The sequence below is a fragment of the Apteryx rowi genome, unplaced genomic scaffold, assembly GCF_003343035.1.
Source record: "Apteryx rowi isolate R43461 unplaced genomic scaffold, aptRow1 scaffold_1418, whole genome shotgun sequence".
In the NCBI taxonomy this organism is placed as follows: Eukaryota; Metazoa; Chordata; class Aves; order Apterygiformes; family Apterygidae; genus Apteryx; species Apteryx rowi.
In genome coordinates this window covers 3,028-23,473 of record NW_020447662.1, presented here as the reverse complement: position 1 = coordinate 23,473, position 20,446 = coordinate 3,028, and the positions used below count along the sequence as shown (strand labels likewise).

At 37.9% G+C, this 20,446-nt stretch overlaps 1 protein-coding gene across 1 annotated transcript in view; it reads left to right on the top strand.

The window, feature by feature from the left end:
* The window catches only part of LOC112962125 (trichohyalin-like), a 48,988-nt gene extending 28,548 nt beyond the window's left edge, over positions 1–20,440 (top strand). Inside the window, exons 19-31 of the mRNA XM_026058021.1 lie at positions 729–1,730; positions 2,609–2,844; positions 4,671–4,826; positions 6,052–6,085; positions 6,311–6,446; positions 7,056–7,269; positions 9,692–9,875; positions 10,375–10,518; positions 11,824–12,780; positions 14,814–14,966; positions 16,402–16,577; positions 16,757–16,850; positions 17,994–20,440. Of these exons, the coding sequence (XP_025913806.1) occupies positions 729–1,730; positions 2,609–2,844; positions 4,671–4,826; positions 6,052–6,085; positions 6,311–6,446; positions 7,056–7,269; positions 9,692–9,875; positions 10,375–10,518; positions 11,824–12,780; positions 14,814–14,966; positions 16,402–16,577; positions 16,757–16,850; positions 17,994–18,092 (3,585 nt within the window). The 3' untranslated portion in view covers positions 18,093–20,440. The remainder of the gene's footprint in view (positions 1–728; positions 1,731–2,608; positions 2,845–4,670; positions 4,827–6,051; positions 6,086–6,310; positions 6,447–7,055; positions 7,270–9,691; positions 9,876–10,374; positions 10,519–11,823; positions 12,781–14,813; positions 14,967–16,401; positions 16,578–16,756; positions 16,851–17,993) is intronic.
* Positions 20,441–20,446: the final 6 nt, after the last annotated feature.

Below are 20,446 nucleotides of genomic sequence, written 5' to 3'. Positions count from 1 at the left end.
ACATGGGGAGGGAGCGCTTTGGTGACAGAGGACGTGAGCAGCCAGAACTGTTGAGCAATGGAGCATGGGGTTAGAGGAGTAAGGAGACTGGGGAGAAGAGCTGGTGGGTGGGGGTGAAGCCTGGTATGGTTTTGAGAAGCTTGGGCTTCTGATTTTGTGATGGGGAAGGAAGGGACAGGTTTGCCTAATAAATGCTTTTCTTTGGTGCTTGGAATGGAGTTTAAGTTTTCTAAGTGTCAGGTGAAAAACTAATCCTAACAGCCAGTTCTCCTTTTGGTGGACTGTAAAAAGCTTGTTAAGGTTATTCATGCTGTATTAGCTCAGCTGTCCAGGATCAGTATAATGCCAGATGGTAGAGAGCAATGAAGAGAGGAGGGTGGGAAAACTTAGGCAATTGTAAAAAATAATTGTATTATAGCAGTGAAACAGGAATAAATCAAGTCCTTACAGTGACAAATGCCACGAGTTACAGAGAGGAGGCAGGCTAAAAGGTAAAAGTAACCCTAATGTCCAGACAAATCTAATTCAAGGAAGACTGTTATCTCTAATTTTTTTTTATTTTTAAGAAAATGATGGTTCAGTGAAGCTTTAATTTACTTTCCCTTGTTTTGATTATAAACAATTGCTTTCAAAATTTCTTTTGTAAAGTTGAATATGATGAGTTTACTTAGATTAACTGTAACTTCCTTTCTCTTGGTAATCTTTTTGTCTGCACCTGCTTACTTAAGGATAAATATGTTTTAGAAACTACCAACTTGATAGAGAAAACAACACATGAAAATCAGACTGACAAAGCAGAAATTTCACATCGGGAAGCCCTAGCACAAAATGAGAAATTGCACAGTACTGACAAGAAGTTAAGTCCAAAACCTTGGGAAGAAAGATATGAAAGAATGTGGGTTGAAAATGAGAAAAGGGAGTTGAAAACAAATTTTAAAAACATTGCAGCAGAGCTGAAGCAGATATTTGGTGAAGTTAATGAAACTGATAAAACTGCTTCCCTTGTTGGAGAAATGTCAGAAGACGACTTCAGTGAAGAATTGAAGAGTTTTCATGTAGTTTCATCTCGTGTGACAGAATCAAGTAATAAGATAGAAAGTGAACATGAATTTGGAGATATGAAACTTGTGCTAGACCTAAAACAACCCAAAATGGAAATCATAATTCCAAGTCCTGGTGTCCTTCCTGATCAAAATAACTTAAATACGTTTGTTTTGAAAAATACCTGCAGTAGAGTTGAAGAAAATTGCAGTAATGATACAGATAATATGAAAGTACCTATAGCAAAAGAAGAGGGAAAGCAAATACCTACTGTGGAGATGGAAGAGAATGAGAATGGAAGTAGTAGAAGTGTAGAAGGAAGTCCTGAATACTCTCCAAGACATTACTTAAAAACAAGCATTTTGGATGATGTGCCTAATATTTTTCCTAAGACAAAACCTGTTTCTACAAATGATGAAAATGCACTTTGTTTTGTAACAGAAAGGGAATTTGGAAGAGACTCCTGTTTTAATGACGATGTTTCCAGAGACTACCTTATTAACAATCATAAAATAGCAGAAACAGAAATTGAATGTCTTTTTGAAAATGCTCAGCAATCTTGTGGCATTCTGAAAAGGAATCTGGATGAAGAACTAGAGCAAGATATGGAAAGATTTAAGAGTAAGGTAGGAATGCTGCAAATAGTATTCCTGACTTTGGAGAAAGAGAAGGTACAGCTGCAAAAAGAGGTAGAAGTTCACCTGCTACTCCTCATTCTTTAGTCTTTCTCCATACCAATGGTCCTGTTCACTTTAGCTATTCATCATTAAGGAAAGGTGCTTTGTGCAAATTGGTTTTTGGTTCAATGGAAGTACATTATGTGTGAATAGAGAGAGCTGTGGAGAGTTGTCCTCTTTCCCATTATGTAATTAGAAGGTTCTGAGAAAATCTAGAATGTATTATTGTTCTAGTTTAACAACAGGTGGCACTCAGTTCCAGTGTAAGTAGTTATCAGTTCATTGCTATAAAAAGAAATGCACAAAATAACACTAGTTCTGATTCTGAATCAAAGAATGAAAATAGCTTCTGAACAGGGTCTTGACTAATCTGCATTTGCTGTGATTTGTGCATGGTGTGCCTTCATTGCCCTTCATTGAAATTCATGTTTGCTGTGTAACCATTCCTGCTTGTGGATTTTTTGGTGTTTTATTGCTTTTATTGTTTTGTTTTATTCTCTATTAAGGAAGTAACAGTCCAGAACACTTTGACTCTTATCTCCTGTATTTTTACAGCTAACATTATGCATTCCTTCTAATTTTCTGTCCATCAGTAATGCCTTTACTTTTCCATTGTTCATGTTCAAGATATACTATTGTTTCCTTTCCTAAGGGCTATGTTTTTCATCATATATTTTTAATCATGAGTAAATTCCAAGTACTTTCAGTGACTTGATATATTTTGTAGTATAATTTTATGAAAATACCTCTCTAAAATGGAAATGTTTCAATTCACATTACATGGCTTTAGAAGTAAAAACTGAATTATTCAATTTTGGGTATGGTATTTCCCTCTTAATGATAGTAAGAAATGAGGAGAAATATATAAAGCTTAACTTTTCTTTCTGTAGGTTGAGGAGGAAAAAAGAAAGAAAAGATGTTTCAAAAAGCAGACAGTGGCGAAACAAGAAGATCTTGGGAAATTAAACATACTGCCAGGCGATGTTACTAATCAGCAAATGAAACAAAGGCTTCCTCTGAAGAGTGACTGTCTTAGAACAGAGAATGAAGAAATGGAAGAAGAAAAACACAAAAAGTTTTTTTCGTCCAAGAAGAGATCAAAATTAATTGAAATGCCATTGAAAAGGTAAACTAATAAAACAATCTCTAATTCTTATTTGTAAAACTAATTGCCTTTAGTTTAGCTTTTTTTTAAAAAAACTTTGTACTCTGAAGTAGTTTCCTAAATACAGAAGGCCCCACTGAGTAATCCACTATTTCTAGAACATTTAAGAAAAATATTGTTTTTAGGAAGAACTAAGTTCATAATTGACACTCAAATTTATTGCCTTCATTGTCAATACTGAGGCTAAACATATCTTCAAAGCTGGAGACAAGAAAAAACAGCTGTTTTCATGAGAAATGGCTACCCTGAAAAAAAAAGTAGGGAATTGCAGTTTACTTTGCTTTCTCCCTTTTCTAGGTGACTTTAGTGATCGTCATGCAATTGGTATTTTCTTTTTCATTAAGTCCTCTTTGTCAGGAAAAAGGGAAAGATAGTATTACCATATTGATCCCAAAGGTTTGAAGAAGGCACACATGGACAGTGCCTGCCTGATTTCATGTACGTGACCAGACAGTTTTATTTCATGTGTGTGAGCAGAAGACACCACAAGGGTTTTTTGGGTTTTTTTGTTTTGTTTTTTTATGTACAGGATCTTCCTTTTGCTTTGCCAATTGTGTCCTCAGAGCAGAATAGTTTGTCTAAACTGTTAGTGTAACACTTCTAATTGATGTATTAGAGTAGTCTTTGCTCTCTCATCCACTTTGTATAGAAATTTGAAAGATCTGCCTTAGTGTAGTTGTATTTTCTGCCCTCATAAACAGATAGGTGATTCAAGACAACAGGGGTAGTCATTCATGCTAATTCACTTCCTGTAGTTATGACATTTCTGTATTCACTGCCAATATCAAAATTCTCCTCAAGAAAACTCATTAGCAAGGTCCTGAAATAATATATTAATGGAATGAATTGCCTTTGCCATAAATTGAACTTTTGTGGAACTCAGGTCCATAACCCTGAGCATGCCGGCTTTAATTCAGCCAAACGTTTAGGCCTGTATTTGATGCACCAGGTATGGGACTTAAGTGAGAATATTCACTGGGGCTGCTGCTTTTTCATGGCTTAGGCCCTGACAATCAGCCCTAGTAGTTCAAGCTGGGTGTGCTCCTGAGGGAGACAGACAAGAGTCTCTGTGAAGAAACCATGAAACCTTGAAGTAGAGAAGTACCTCCACAACCTCTACAAATCTAATTGTCTATAGAGAAGAGGAGTGAAGTGCTGGTTTGTTTGTTTGTTTGTTTGTTTGTTTATTGTCAGACAGTGTTTATACAATATTTCCAAATGGCACACTGACTAGAAAGGACTAATTTTACTCAGTTCTGAAACATGGGATGATAATCCTGATGTGCAGGAAGACTACCAGCTGAGCAAAGTCTCACTGATGCAAGCCCGCTTTCTGTCTCTTCTGTTGATTGTTCTGGATGACTCCAGGCCACTTGCAAAATGGATGTCTGTCAGGCAGAAGGCAGGCTACAAATCACAGGGGAGATCTGTTTCAGTGAATCTCCGTGAGAGATATTTGAAGATACTTTTACATAACCCCGAACAGTTGTATTTTCCTGCCTTTCCTTCAGGTTGAATCTCTGCTCCATACACTTCCTCTAATGAGGGTAGATATGTGTTCCAGCTTACCTGAGTCTACATCAGATTCCACCTTTCCCCCCTATTTCTAGAAGAAGGAGTTTAAATACCTGGATATCTTTCAGCATCCTTGGAGTCAAGCCTGTGTTTTATCACAGACATTTTTCTAAGTAGTTTCTGAGCATCATCTGAAGTATGTCTGTTGCACAGAAATGTGTTATTTAAAATTACTCAACTGGTGATGTTTTTTTTCTTCCTGTTTAATGTAGTAAATCTGCCCTGAATGCAAAAGGTGCAAAAAAAAATGGGAGTAAAAAACAGACTTCAAAGCAAAAGGCTAATCAGCAGATGAGTTCTTCCAGTGGGATTCATTTTCAAGTATTGGATGATAGCACTTTCAGCGAAACATCCCAAGATGAAGAAAGGTACTGAATAGAAGGAATATTAGAAATAAAACTTACTTAATAATAAAAATTGACCTGAAAACTAAAGGTAAAGTTTTGTAAACCTAATGTGTACAATGATACTTGTTCTTTCATGTGGCAATATTATCCAATGCCCTTTGTGTTTCAGAATGCTTCCTTTTTGCTTAGGATGCTTTGAACATGCTAGTCAAGTTAATGATAAGGTTGGATGTGCACAACTGCTAAATTACCTGAATGTGTATATATATGTACATACATTTATATATGTTTGTGCATGTGTAAATATATATATTCCCTATTTAAAAAGGGGGGAAATGCACTAGATGCATGAAAATGCAAATGTTTTTCATTATAGGCTTCTGAATTTTTTTTCTCCTTTTCTTTACATCTCATATGCCTGTGCTAACACAGAGAGAGAAGGTTAACTAGCCCCTTCATAATGCAGCTCTAAGATAGCTGCATACTCGTTGAAACTTGCATTTGTATCACTATAATCCACTGTGTGTACAATATAAAGAGCAGTTTTCTTGGAACTAGCTCAGGGATCTCTGACTTAGCACTGTGTTGTATGTAGCATGTAAGATGCATGAAGTGGCAAGAAGGAAAAACAGGCTAGAGCTTGTGAACACAGGTTAAAGGCGGTTATTTATTGCTGAAGAGTAGGTTTCCCTGAAGAGTCAGGTTTTTTTAAACTCGCTCTGTTTTGCTTGCCTGAAACTACCTCAAATGGAGCAGTGAACTCAGTAGGTCTTCCATACAGAGATAATTGGAATGGTTGCTTAAATAAGCTACATTGGTCATTCATCAAGCTGACAGTGACACTGTCATGACTAGAGAACCCCAAATTATGCTGCTTTGACTTGTATGACAAGGATTCTCAATGCTGAAAACAGAGCTAAAGCTCTGGTATAAAACAAGCGATACAGATAATTCATTGATGTAGGTGTTTATGTGGCTGCATGATTCCTATCATTTTGAGCAAAATGCAGTTTCCAAAGAGTGTGATGTTTATTTCAACTTTTTGCTTAATATTTTGTGATTAAAATATCCTTCCACTAGACATAGTACAGATAAGGTTTTTTCAATCTTCAGCTATATCTAACAAAATTCTTCTACTAAATTTTAGTTTAATTCACTTATGAAATTAAGTTTTTAGAGCAATTTTAAATATTATTCATAATGCAATATAAGCATTCTAATACCAAAATCTATTTCTGTTTTCTAGACCTGCAGCAAAAAGAGGGAATGAAAGGAACAAGGTACTGTAAAATAACTTTCTCTATTAAATATTTTATATCAGCTTTTAGACACTTAAATGGGAATAGCATTTGTATAGCAGTTCACCAGATGCACAAATTGCTGCTTGTGTGCAACTTAATCATATTTGAGCCAGATCTATGGGCAGTGAATGAAAGAACAAATAATTCTTGCATTTGTAATAATCTATATACTGTTGTATGCAGAAAATACTGTATTGTTTGTAGATCAGCATACAAATGGATGTCACTGACCTTGATTTAACTCAGTCATCTGACACAACTACAGAGGATGTTGAATTGCCAACGTCAGCCTACAAAGAGGCGATGTTGCTGATAGAACAGCTGAGTGTAGATCATACAGGTAAGTTTTCAAATCACTTTGTCTTCACCTGTTACAAGTTTTGTTTTTGTTTTTAAACATATGATTTCTTTGTATACAATCCCAGGTATTTTAGTTTTCTATTTTGATGTAATGTTTTTTCATGATCAGAGGTGCCCAGAAAATGCAGACTCCTGCACTTGATGTGGAATTCATCTCACCTAACTTTAGGTGTTTGTACTGTTAGCAGACGTACCTTAATTATTTACCATTGGTTCTCTCTAGTCAGAATTGGAGTAGTACGTGCTTGTAAGTTGCAGCTCAACTCATTCAGCTTGCTCAAGTTCAACTCATTCTGATGTAGTCATCAAAAGTTAGAAAGATATATCTTCCTTTTTCCCTTTATGCCCCTCAATAGGGGGCAAACCCTCAACTAGCAAAGTATTGGCTTCACTAAAAATATATATATAAAATCTACTGTCATAATATACTTGCATGCATACACATAGCATTATATACATATAAACATCATTTATTATTTCTAATAAACTATGTTAAAACTTTGGCAAATTATGAAATTAATAACTTGCACATTAGAAAGTATTTGTGCATATGTGCAATTTTCTCTCTATTTTTTTAATCTCCAAATAGGTTCTGCTAGTCTGTTGAAAATTCAAAACATACTTCTTGAATATGAGCAGATAATAGAACGTGAAAAAAATCGATACACAGCGCTCTGGAGAGAAGTAAGAAAATTGGAAAGTGAAAAGAAGGAGTCACAATTAATAGTGGAAGAGACTCAAGATTTGAAATCCATATTGGCTTATCAAGAAGTGGAATGGAAAAATGATATCCAAAGCCTTAAGTGTGTAATCTTGCATTCTCGTAACATATGTTATCCTTTCGCTATTCATTTCCAGAGGATGCTGATGGTATAGTTGAGAGGATGAAAACTTTCTAGTCTTGTAGGTTTGTTCTTTTTCAATCAGTCATGCTTTAAAGGACATAATGTCAGAAAAACAATTTGCCTGGACATTAGCACCATGTAAAATCATCTAGGTTTGGGTTTTTTTTTGTTTTTGGGGGGTTTTTTTATGCAAGAGAAGAGAACAGACTATGGGAAAATGAGGTTTATAAGGATGTATAAGAATTTTATGTTTAATGTCTCCTTGTCTTTGCAAAGTTTGTTAGTGTATAATATTAGGAATTCTGGCTTCTCTGCAGAATGAAACTCAGAATAAAGTGATCTTTTTTCTTTTTCCTTTTTTTTTTTTTAATTGGAAATGATTGTGAAGGAAAGTCAAATTTGGGATTGCCCATTTCCCCTTGCTCCTGAACTTGATGTAGATGGCATGAGGTTTTTAAACACTATTTACATCATTTTAGACTAGAATGGCCAACAGGCACCTTATGAAATGTAGCAAGGGCAAATGTAAAGTCCTGTACCTGGGAAGGAGGAGACCCTTGCAATGATGCATGCTGGGGACTGCCTGGCTGGGGAGCAGCTCTGCTGGGAGTCTGGGGGTCTCCAGGGGTCTGGGCAGAGAACAAGCTGAGCATAAAGTGGCATCAGGGTGCCCAGGCAGCTAAGAAGGTCAGCAGGAACCTGGGCTGTATGAAGAGAAGCACAGGCAGTAGACTGAGGGAAGTGATTATCCTCCTCCTATTCGGCACTCATTGGACTGTGTCTAGAGGATGGAGTCCAATTTTAGGTCCCCAGTGCTAGAGAGAGATTGATCTTTCAACAGCGAGCGAGCTCAACAGAGAGCCCTGAAGCTAGCTGGGGGCAGGAGTGCCTGCCATGTGAGGAGGGGCTGAGGGAGCTGGGCTTGGTCAGCCTGGAGAAGAGGTGGCTTTGATGGGACCTAACAGCAGCAGCCTGCCAGTAAGTACGAGGAGGTTATGAGGAAGACTAAGCCAGGTCCTTTCTTGAGCATCAGGGATTCCAACTGAATATGAGGGAAAAACTTTTTCATGATGAGGACAGTCAAGCAGTGGAACAGGTTGTCCAGGGAGATTGTGCATTTTTCTGTCCTTGGAGGCTTTCCAGACTGTACAGGATAAAGCCCTGAGCAGCCTTGTCTGACCTCAGAGCTGAGCCTGCTTTGGGAAAAAGGTGGGTCTAGAGCCTCCTGAGGTCCCTTCCTACCTGAATTATCCTATGATCCCAATTTGTGTTTAAAGGAATAATTAGATTTGGTTCTAACTTGCTTGGCCTGGATTTGACTCACCCTGTTATTTCAAAGTTGCCAACTAACTATCAATAATAAAAAATGTAATATATTTTTTTCTAAACAACTTGTCAAAACAGAATTAACTCTACACTTACAAAAATTATAACTGCTTATTTCTGATTGTTTCAGTTAGTAAAAAAGTTATCTTCCTAAGGTTTTCATTATAGATTTGCTTCAACATTAAATTGCTATTGTTTCTTCCAGGTATAGATCCACTGAGTTTTAAAAAATTACAGTTTTTAATGTTATTAAGCTTAAACACCATGTGTTTCTAAGCCTATTTTCGATCACTGACCTAATTCTTGAGTAAATACAGATTGCTTCCTTTTTCTATGGTAGCAGTTTATTTTAGTTTTACAGAAGGCTCTCTTAAAAATACTTTGATAAGTGGTATGCTGTTTTATTAGTATTACTTGAGGTCACTGTGAATCCATAATATGCAGGAGATGCTCAACATATTAAGAAAATGTAGATTTTTCATAGTAAAAGTTTACAATGCTTTAGTCTAGTAACTCACACATTTAATTATAGTAAATTGCCATGTCTCTATGTATTTATACTTGCAGAGAAGTTCTAGTGGGGGGTGGGAGAAGAAGGCAGTATTCTTTCTTTTACCCCTTATGATCCACCATCTCAAGCTGTGGTCTTTTGTTTTGAACACAAATACAGGATTTGTTCTATACTGTAGTGCCTGTATTCAAACTACAGATGATCTCCTTTTGAATGAAGTGTGCATTTATAGAACTATGTTTACTTCTGTACATTTATCGATGTAAATTTATGAGTACATGATTTATTTTGTACATAACTTAATGGATTATATCTGTGTCTTGTGTAACTGATACCGCTAATTGAATGAAGTTAAAATTCTTTTTAAAAAATTACAGTAAAAATAAACTGAAAGGATATAACATTTTTATTGTTTAAGTTGTCTCTGCAAGTTCAGCATGGAATATTCACTTTTTTTGGATCAGTGCTTTACTCGGATACACAAATAGCATTGAGGTTTCTTTGTCTGAATTTGTTCCTCAATTAATTTTTGTTAAATTCCAGATTTACTTTGAAACAAGAAGAGGAGAAGAGGCTCAGAGTAGAAATGCTATATGAGAAAACCAGAGAACAGCTAAGAAAGGAAGAGGATCACTATTGTAAAGAAGTGGAGGAGAAACAACAACTTGAGTTACACTCAAGGAATTTAGAAATGGAGTTAATAACACTGAGAACGCTCTTGAAACAGGTATATTAAATATTGAGTTAGACTCTTGTCTCCTGTTTTTCTGCTTTTTAATTGACATTGTATTCCAATATGCTTAATGAAAGAGAGACCTTGTTTGTGGAAGAGGCATTAGATAACTATATTGCTGCTTTTGGGTTCACATGAGTGCAAAATATGCAACCTACTTTGTCTTGTAGCGATAAATAGCCAGGAAATTAAACAGGCAAACACCTGGATCTACACAACCCCCAGTGAGTATCTCAGAACTAAGATTTGGCCTGCACCAAATTGACACAAGTTAAAAAAAAAAAAAAAAAAAAAAAAAACTTCCAAATTGCCATTCAAAATAGTTTTTTTCAAAAGGATATTAAATCTAGATTTGCAAGATGGATTGTTATAACTTTGGAGAAGCAAAGAGATGTGAAAGAGTTCTTTCATAGACAAAGAAGAATAAAATGGGGGAAATGTTGCTAGCTCTGATTTTTCTCAAGATTTAAGTACTTCAAATATATTATGGTAGGTTGAAGAAGAGCGTGATGAAACACAGAGACAGCTTTCTCAAGAAAAGAGTGCCAGAGCCCTACAAGAAGGAATTTTGAACAGTCATCTTTGGAGACAGAAGGAAATAGAAGAAGAAACAAGAACTATAGTAAAAGGTTCAGAGGTAGGCAATTTAATTTCTAATTCATTTAATTTCACCATATTCATTCTAAAAGCTTGATAAATCTTTCTGGTAATAATTTTTGTCCTTTTTGCCAGATCATTTATGGTTTATCAAAGTAATTTAACTGTGTAAATACCATTTTGTTTGTTTGTTTTTCCTTATGTTATTAAAAATTCTGGAGTGCAGCATCAGTCTGGTATATACCTGAAGTGCATGTGCAAGTAGGAAAACAACACAAAAGAAGACACTGTTTACCCAATTTATTAAGCCATCTGCTATTTTTTCATTTTATAGACATGTTATCATCAATTTCAAGGTTTCTAGCAGCACTCAGGTACATCGGTACCCTGAGATTGACCAGGAAAGAAGTTGTTGGGCAGTATCTCTTAATGTTTTAGTTACAGTGCAGCATCTGATCCCATTGCTTGCTTTTTGAATTAGTTATATCCTCATCAAAATTACTTAAATATATATATATATCTCTTCCACCTCCACAAATTAAAATTAGAAGGAGTATCACCAATGAATGAAGTTCTCTCTAGGAATTAAAATAATTGGAGGAGAAAAAGTGATCATAAACTCTCTTTAAACAAATCCTGCAAAGAGTTAACTGAATTTATTGTGCAGATCCAGTGCTTCAGAGAATTATTTGTTCTATGCTACACTAACCAATAAAAACAGGATGACTATGCTAATGTAGAAAAAAAGTTGCATATATAATAAACAGGAAATTTATAAGAGTACTACATTCCGGGGATGATTGATTGAGTTGTATAGCTAACCTTTAGCAATACAGAAGGCTAAAGTGTTAAGGAGGTATTTGAAGAGAAGTAGCATTAATATTTAGTGCAATTCAGCTAAATGTCAGAGAAAAAAAATACCTTTTCTGGTCCTGTTTTACCAGATTTCATAGCACAACTAAATTTACCTATAAGGGAATATTTTAAAGGCCTGTAATAGACAATATACCATGCATATACAACCTAGCACTGTCATTTTAAAAATTTTATGGTTAAGATATTTAAAATAACTTTATTATTTGGTTGCTGGATTTAGGGGGGGGAAAAAAGACATTTTAGACTTGGGACATTCATTTGGGTTTTAAGGGTGTATTATACTTCCAGTGTGTGCATTCATTGTACACATGCATGGGCTCAGAGATCAGAGTGATATTTCTGGTAATACTTAAGCTACTGTATGAAGTCATGCTTCAGTATTGCAAATGTTAAAAAGCAGTTTGATGCTCAAGTGTTTTTGTAGATTCATCTCCCAACTGGCTATTTATTCATATTCTTTATCACTTAGGTATCCAACAGCAATGAGAGAGAAAAGGATCTGTTGTACAAAAATCAATTACTACAGGATGAAATTTCTGTACTAAGACTAGAAGCTGATCAAGTAAGACTTAGGAGCCAGGAGGAAGAAACAAAATATTTAGAGGAAAATGAGACCTTGAAAGAAAAAAATGAAGATCTTAAAAAGGAGCTTAAACTAAACGAGGAAGCTTTAACACAAACCGTTCTTCAGTACAACGGACAGCTGAACTTATTAAAGACAGAATCAGCAGTACTGACTTCCAAACTGGAGCAGACAAAAGAAAGCAAAGATAGACTAGAGACAGAGATTGAATCATTTCGCTCCCGCCTGAATTCTGCTGTTCAGGAACTTGAACGTCATCAGGCATTGAAAAGCGATGTTGAGCGAACATTTCAGAGAGAACGTGATGAGTGGCTTCATTTGCAGGACAAGCTCCATCACGACCTCTCTGATGTGCGAGAAACCAGCAAGAGCTTGTCTCAGCAGCTGAGTAAAGCTGAGAGCAAAGCTAGTAGTCTAGAAAATGAACTTCACCAATTGAAAGAGACGCTTAGAGAAAAAACATTGCTTTTAGAAATGACACAAAAAGAATTAAGTCAAGCCCAATGTCAGGCAAAGGAATGTGATCATGCTCGACAGCTTGAGAAAGATCAAGTAAGCAAATATATTGCAAGGCAAGAATCTATGCAGGAACGACTGGCTCAGCTCCAAAGTGAAAACCTTTTACTCCGTCAGCAGCTAGAAGATATGCAGAACAAGGGGATCATCAAAGAAAAAGTAGTGAGCGATGTCCAGGACAGATTTAATGATATTTTCAATAAACTCAGAGCTGATACTGAAAAACAAGCTTACCTGATGGAGGAGAGAAACAAGGAATTAAATGCCAAATGTACTGATTTAAGAGAACAAGTCTTTAAATATGAGACTGACAAAGTAGAAAGAGAGGTAAAGGACACACTTATAAAGAATGATTTAACATTTGTCAGCTCTTGAAATTATTTTACATTTCTAAAGTTCAGCAGGTATAAGTTTACATGCGTGGGCATACACCATGGGGGCTTGTTCTGGTTTGTTGTGTTTCTCTTGGAATTGTGGAAGATTTTGGCAAACAGGATGTCAATGTGCAGATCTGAGCAGAGAACAGAAAAAGGTATCCAAGTCTAAACTTTGATCAAGAAATGGTGATCCTTCTTTAGGATTTTTTTCATCTCTTCTACTTAATCGTTTTGGTGCCGTAGGGAGTCGTCATATTTTCTCGACATCTGTTGCACTGGTGACACAAACGAGCGGCATAAAAATTAGAACCATCCAATATGCAAGAGTTGAGAAATGGAGATGCAGACAAGTGAAGTGATGGGGGAAGGAGGGAGGAGAATGCTGAGGAGAAATGTTGCAAAGTAAGGTTGAGAGGAGGAGATGGAGCAAGTTGACTGTAGATGAGTGGAGACCAGCGAAGGAAGGGAAGGAGAAGAGCTGACAAGAGACTGATGGCAGAGTCCCAAGCAAAGAAAAAAGGGGGGTTATTTTGTCTTCTAATGAGAAAGGATCACTTCTCCGCAAGTTGGTATTGAAACTGAAGAGCATTAGTATTGTCCAGGTGTTAATCTATGTATGTGTTTTGAGGGCTCTAAGGGGGCTGACAGTTCCTCGGGAAGCTGGTTTTGGACACTGTCCTAAGCTTTTTCTTCTCCCTCTTATGATGCAGTCATATTTCTTCCTCTGAGGCTCTCCGAAAGACTACGCAACCAGAGAGAATGACTGCTTAGGAAATCAGTAGCAGTATCTTTCTACAAATTGACACAGTGCACAAGTATGCAGTGTGCTCCTCTGCAGAGTGCTAGCCTAATTTTGTGTGTCTGAAACAGGCATGATTCAAGGGTTGCACTCGGGTAGAAAGATTTTTGTCCAGAGTTTGAGAATGGGTGGAAGAGCATAAAGGTGGGGGTAGCAGTGAGGAGTAGGTAGATAACTGAAAAAGCTGCAGGTGATGGGAGAAGGGGAAGAAAAATATTAGTTATTTTGGATGCTACTCCTAGGGACATATATAATCCTCTTAAATCATTACTCTTCCTGGAATCAAAGGGTTCCCTTTGTTTAATCTTCCTTTCCTTGCTGGAAAACAGGAACTAATTGCGTTCGTATTTGGACACTGTGGTGTAAGGTTGTGTCCCTTGGTGACTTTATTAGTGATCTGAAATCACACTTGCCTCTTAATAACAAATCCAGATCTCTGAGCAAGACAGCACTTGAACCACCTTATTTCTCATTTGTCAGTTACTTTTAAGTGGCGGGGGGGAGAACTCTAGCAGTGCTGTTGGTCATTTTACCCTGTGAATTGCTTTATATTCTTACTACTAAAATAATAGGTTCCTTTTGTAGCTGGCAGGAACAGATGAGCTACCCAAATTTTAGTAAACCTAATTGTCAGCATAAAGATGATTTGACTTCAGAACGAGCTCAGTTAAGAAGACTGTAAGAGGATCTGGCTCAATAAAGACTTAGTGTATTTTGAAAGACCTTTCAGCTATACGTGTATTAATTGGTTTGTATTTGTGTAGTGGAAGAATAGCATAGAGAAGGATCCCATGTGAAGCCCTGGCTTTGATGATCAGAGTAATGTCTGCAGTCAAATGACAGCACTTGCATCTGAGCAGATTTCTGGCATTTTCTTAAAAACAGCTAGATAGGTAGATACAGATACATGCTTGCAATAGGTGTTTATGTGCTGTTCCAAGAAGAATAATACTTAGCCGTTTTTAAGTATTAGGAAACCACAACCCTCGTTAAGAGATGGCAGTAGTTTAGATCTCCTCAGTGGGCAAAGATGGATGGCAGTCATCAGCTGTGCAGATGCGCACTGGTGGTGGGCAGAATTGCTTCTCTTTGAGTTCACTCTGAAGACTGATGTAGTGAGTGAAAAGAAGAGCATAGTCCATGTCCCTACCCTTTTCTTCATACGCATGTAACTATTTTGTTAGGGCATGGTCAGACAGCTGCAGCAGGAGCTTGCCGATGCTCTTAAAAAGCGGTCAATGTCAGAAGCTTCGCTGGAAGTTACCACACGTTATCGCAGTGACCTGGAGGAAGACAAACTGCGGTTGCAAAAGGAGTTGGACAGGGTTAAAGGCAAGGTAGGAAAAGCCTGTAACTGTAATTGCTAAGTACTTAGTATGTAGGAATTTTATTGTTAGCTACCAAAATTCTATTTTGCTTCAAAGTTTTTTTTGAAAATGATCCTCCTTTCCCCCCCTCTCCTTTCCGTTTCTTGTTTACACATACCACTGTCATCAAAACAAAGGATACAGGTAAGGTAACTGTACTAACAGCTAATTGTAACATGTAAATGAAATTAGAATTTGTTTCTTTTTTGAGGAAGTTTCTGCTATGAAATACCACAAACCCTGTGCTCTTAAAGTTCTCTGGACTTGGTTGCTTTGTTTACAAATTACTTCTTTTCTCTGTTCCTGTACCAGTTATATATCCCCTATCAGTGGGCAATTATATATTTCCCTATCAGTTTCTCTTCTGAGAAACTGAAGTAACCTTTTTTCTTTTTCCTCTGGTTTCTGTCTCTTACAGTGTCCTTACCTCCTCTGTCCTCTTACACTGTCCCTTGTCTTGCATAAGCACAGGTGTTTGTGTAAAGAACTAGATGGGAAATTTCAAAGGACAAGGTAATGTTTTCCCAGTACCCAGAAATAATTTTGACAGGATCAATGTAATGACATGTAAATGACTCGCGTTATTTATAAACTTGTGTCCGTGGTTGGAAAGGTCTTTGACATGAGATCACAATGTCTCTTTGCTTGGACAAAGGTCTGTATTTGCAAGGCAGCTTTTTAACATATAGACACACCAGTTTATTTTATTCTTCTTGGTTTGGAGAAGTAGGGTATCTGATTTCTGAAAAACAACAGAAATGCTGGACTGGTGCGTTTGTGGGTTTTTTGCTCTCTGTACTTTTCTTCTGCAGCCATGTAATTTGCTGTCAATTCTGAATTCTTTTGTAACTTAATCTGCATATCTCTCTTTTCTCCCTCATTGAGCCTGCTGAAATTTGTCTTTCTTTAGTTGCCTTGTTGCCAGTCAATTGTAAGCAGCTTTCTGAGATAGGGACCAGCTTTTGCAGTGTTTGTATAAGTGTTTGCATGAAGGCCTGGGAGTTCTGAAATATAAATCATCATAATTTTATTGTTGTTACCGAGTAGTGAAGTCACATTAGAAGAATGAACTTTTAAACCAGTACTTTCCTTGGAGTCAGGAACAATTGGATACTAATTGTTATGACTCATTGAAAGGGTAGGATTGGCATTGTCAGTGCTTAGGACAAGTTTTAGGAAAACAAAATAGGGATGGCAGAAACCAGTATAAAAGATGATGCAGTAACACAGATTTTGTTCAGTTGCTAGTAGAGGCATAGATTTGAATGCGTTTGGAAATCATTACAATTCTCTGGCTAGAGAGTATGCACAGGTATGTGCAGTATTTGATTTTTTTTCAGCAACATTTCACCCATTTATAGAAAAACTAAGATGACTACCCTGAAATTTTAGTGTGGTTTTACAGTTGCAGGAATTGGAAAAACAGCATATTCAGTCTGAGTGTTGTGTTCATGATTTGAAGACTGCCTTAGAAAATAAGGAGAGGGAAGTAATAGCTTCTTCACAGAAACTGCAAGACCTTCTGGAAGCCTCTTTGGGAACTAATACTACTGTAAAACAACTGGAAGAACATGTGCAACGGTAAGAAAATAACAGTGAGACAAGGTTTCGCTTTCTAGAATTATGTAAGAACAACAGGATTACCTTGTTGCATCACAGCAAGTTAAAATGTGTTTTTGTTTTAGATTATGAAGCATATTTTTATGTCAGTATTTGTGCTCTTGTGGATTTCCATAACAAAACCTGTATTTCTTTTTAAGACTTGAAATTGAAAATGCCAGATTAGAAGCCACAGCTAAACAACAGACCAATAGAATCGAAGTTCTTCAGAAAGATCTGCAAGCCACTGCCTCAGTAAGCTAGTCATAACCATCCTTTTTCATGAGCTACTGGGCTGAGTTATGTATGTATGTGGGGAAATTTTCAGAAGAGATCTTCCTGGGGAGCCTAGGGGAAATCATTTCCTGCAGTCTGCAGAAGGTTGGCTGCTCTTGAAATCCTGCTGGTCCATTCCCAGGCTTTCTGATTCTGACAGTTTTCACAAGGTACTATGCTGATTCTTACTTAACACTGTTTGAGGGTAAGGGTTTGACACTCGTATACTGGATTGAATATTTGCTGTTCTATACCAATCATCATGATTAAGACATCAGGCAGTGCTTCAGACACATGTTGCAACATGTATCATTAAAGGCCTTCTTCAGGATACCTTGTGAAATATTCTGGGGGTATGTTGGTACCAGGTGCTTCATCCCTGAGTCCTAGCTGGCATCATCAAACTGTGACAAGAATTATATTCCCCGCAGCTTTTGCTGTGCAGAATTGCTTTTACCTTTAGCATCTTGGTGTTATTTTTCATGAAATAGTGAAGAGGAATCCCTGTGGTATCTTTTGCAGAACTCTGTGCAAGACTTGGAATTTCCAGGTATCTCTAATTCAGTGGTTAGAATTTGATTAAATGAGGTGCTTTGCCTGTAGCCTATATAAAGCAAGTGATTTTTGTGCTCCGTCTAGTGAACAAGAGTCCTTGGTCTTACAGCCCCCCAGAGTTTTTGTTAATTAGGGCTGAAGGGGTGTTGAAAATGACGAGATGTGCAAGTGTAACTCTGGGCTATACTGCAGCTGGCCAAAGAAGAAGGCAGGCAGCCACAGTGCTTRTCCTTCCCCTTTGGTGAAGATGGCGTGCTTTTCAGATGTCCCGTGGATGGGGAAGCTACTCCTGTCTGTGTTCATTGACAACTCTTTGTATTCCTCATGGTTCTCTCTCTCTCTCTCCCTGAAGCGAATGGCTGAGGCGATGATTGCTAACAATTTTAGGGTAGCCTCAAGCCAAGGCTGTTCTAATCCCTGGAACAGGGAGGGGGTAGGTAGTATAGGAGTAGGGAGAGGGAGAAATGTTTGTGACATTTCTTTTTGGCCATACTTCTTAAATGAGGTGTGAAGTTCAGTCTGGAAAGCGTCACTGTGGCTTTTTTGCTTCTTTTAATGCTTCTGTAGGTTCATAATCGCCTGGAGGACTTGATCACTGGCTTGCGGACAGCACCCATGCCTTTGGAGGAAGACCAAAATCAGCAGGTACGTCAATGGTTTCTGTGAATTGCTTCTTTTAGTCCTTGAAGTTTTTGTGTGAAGGTAATTTATGAAAAGTTTAGGTTGGCTGTGGGACACAGACTGAAGAATAGCCTCCCGGTTTTAGGACAAGGCAACCTGGTTTTAGGGAAAGGGCTACAAACTTCCTAATTCCCCTGCTACTGAGTTTTGCATCTGTTTGGTGATATGAAGATACTTCCATTCATCAGCATGGTTACTTTCATGTATATGATTCATGTTTTGCACAGGAGAGATATTTGTTGTTTAAAGCCAAGAGAGGAGAACGGCCTTGGGAGATCCATGTTTTCACAGATTTGTCACAGTTTGCCAGTGTGACCACATTACCTTATTTTCTCCGTCTGTAAATAGGTGATGGTGCTGTCCTGCCACACAGGGTGTTGAGGTAAAGAATAATTACTTGATGTGATGCTGTGTGGTGGCAGGCAGCTGGGAAACAGCTCATTTCATGTATGTGTATGACCTAGCATTTTTTTTGGAACCCTGAAGTATCATCACAAGAATCCATGGTTGGAAAACGAAGGTGTTTTGCGGACAGTAGGAAGAAGGATCTGCATGAGAGGAGAAACTGTTTCTGCCCAAGAGAAGTCTGAGCTGTTTTCTAAGTTCCTTTTTTTTTCCTTCCCTTTCAGTGGCATACCCCTGTGTGTTCCATCAAGGGGAAGGTACCACTGGGAGATTTCCATCATAGAGTGTTTTTTTTTTCTTTTGTTTGTTTTTAATTTACTAACCTTACCATAGTTGTTCTCATGAACTTGGACTCAGCATTTTACCTACTCTGTAAGGGTAATTGAGAAAAACGTTCGTCCCACGGATTTGTAATCTAAGCGTCTGTTAAGGCTTTCACAACCTTCTGAACATCTAGACATATTCTTTTTACTATAGAGTGCTACTCAAAGCATCTCATGAACTGACAATACTTTACACTTGAATAGAATAAGCAAGCTTTGTTTCACTAAAATGCATCCATGATGGAAATCTTTTGTCCCTTTGGGTACAAGTACGAACAAGATTGCTGATCTGAATGAGGGGAGGATATTTTCTCCTCCCCCTGATAAGGGGAGGATATTCCTTCTGGGAACTAGAAGAATTTATACACATTTAGTCAAGTATGTATCATTATGAATGCTGGAGGATCTTTGGAGGAAATGTTCAGATGGACAAGATACTCAGTTCTGCCCAACCTGTGGCTTTACAAGATGGAGCTTTGAATGTAAGTGTTAGCAGAAACTTAGAAGGTCGGGTGGAGGACTAGACCAACTGTGTCATCCCACCTCCGAAAAAGGGTGGGGGGGGTGACTCAGATTCGCAAATCCCCTTTGGTGTGGACTAAGGCGAGATAACACTCGAGGTCCTTACATAAGCATCAACTTTAATGGAACAAATATCCTGCAAACGTTGGCCCTCTCACAATTATCTCTACCCGAGCTATGGGGCTTTATGAGACATGTGTGAACCTCAACCTTAAAGGAACAAATATCCTACAAGCATTGGTCCTCTCACAATTATATCTAAACCAAGGCAGGCTTTGCGTTGCTTAACAACTTTAAGAGAAGGAAAAAAGAGAGAAAGAAATAAAGAGATAGGGAGATCACCAGTCCTGGATCCAGCATCGGACCTGCCAACAGGGGTGTTTGGTGTAAAGCACCCGCCCCAGGCTCCTGCATGCCCCTATTTATTGCCCCAGTTCCTGGGCTTCCAGAACCTTCCCTTGCCCCGGTTCCAGGAGTGATTGAGACACCAGTCAGTCAAGAGAAGTGACACCAGGCCCCTCCCCATGACTTTCTGGGGCTTTCTCCCATTTCAGGAACCTTCTTTTGGGGCGAGGTTCGGGCTCACAGTGCGGTGGTTTGGGTCTCGTCCCTTACACCAACCTCTTCAGGCCATCAGATGTCGTAGGGAGATTTTCTCTGTGTGTCGTCTTATCCCCCTGATTTGTAAACTCACCCTGTCATATGCAGAGCATTCATTCTTTCCACCAGCTGCCAGTGTTGTTCTTGGTTATGTTTCCTGGGTGTGTTTTGCACTCTACRTTAACCTTAACCATTAAGTGGTAGAGGAGAGCCTTAGCCATGTTTCTGTTTAAGTTACTGCTTTATATTGCATTTGGGAGTGACAAATAAGGTAGGTCTCTCAGGCCCAAATACTGCATTTCTCTTTTCTTAAGTGAAGTTTGTCTGACAGTAGGTCAGTACTGATGCTTTAAATTGTCACGTGTGGCTGAAAAGGAAGTAACYTGTGTTTCCAGCTACTTTGGTTTCTCTTTTGGTGCTGTTGCTTTCACAGATGCAAAAGCAGAATGTGCTGTCTGTGACAGCAAAAGATCCACGCAGTACGTGGGA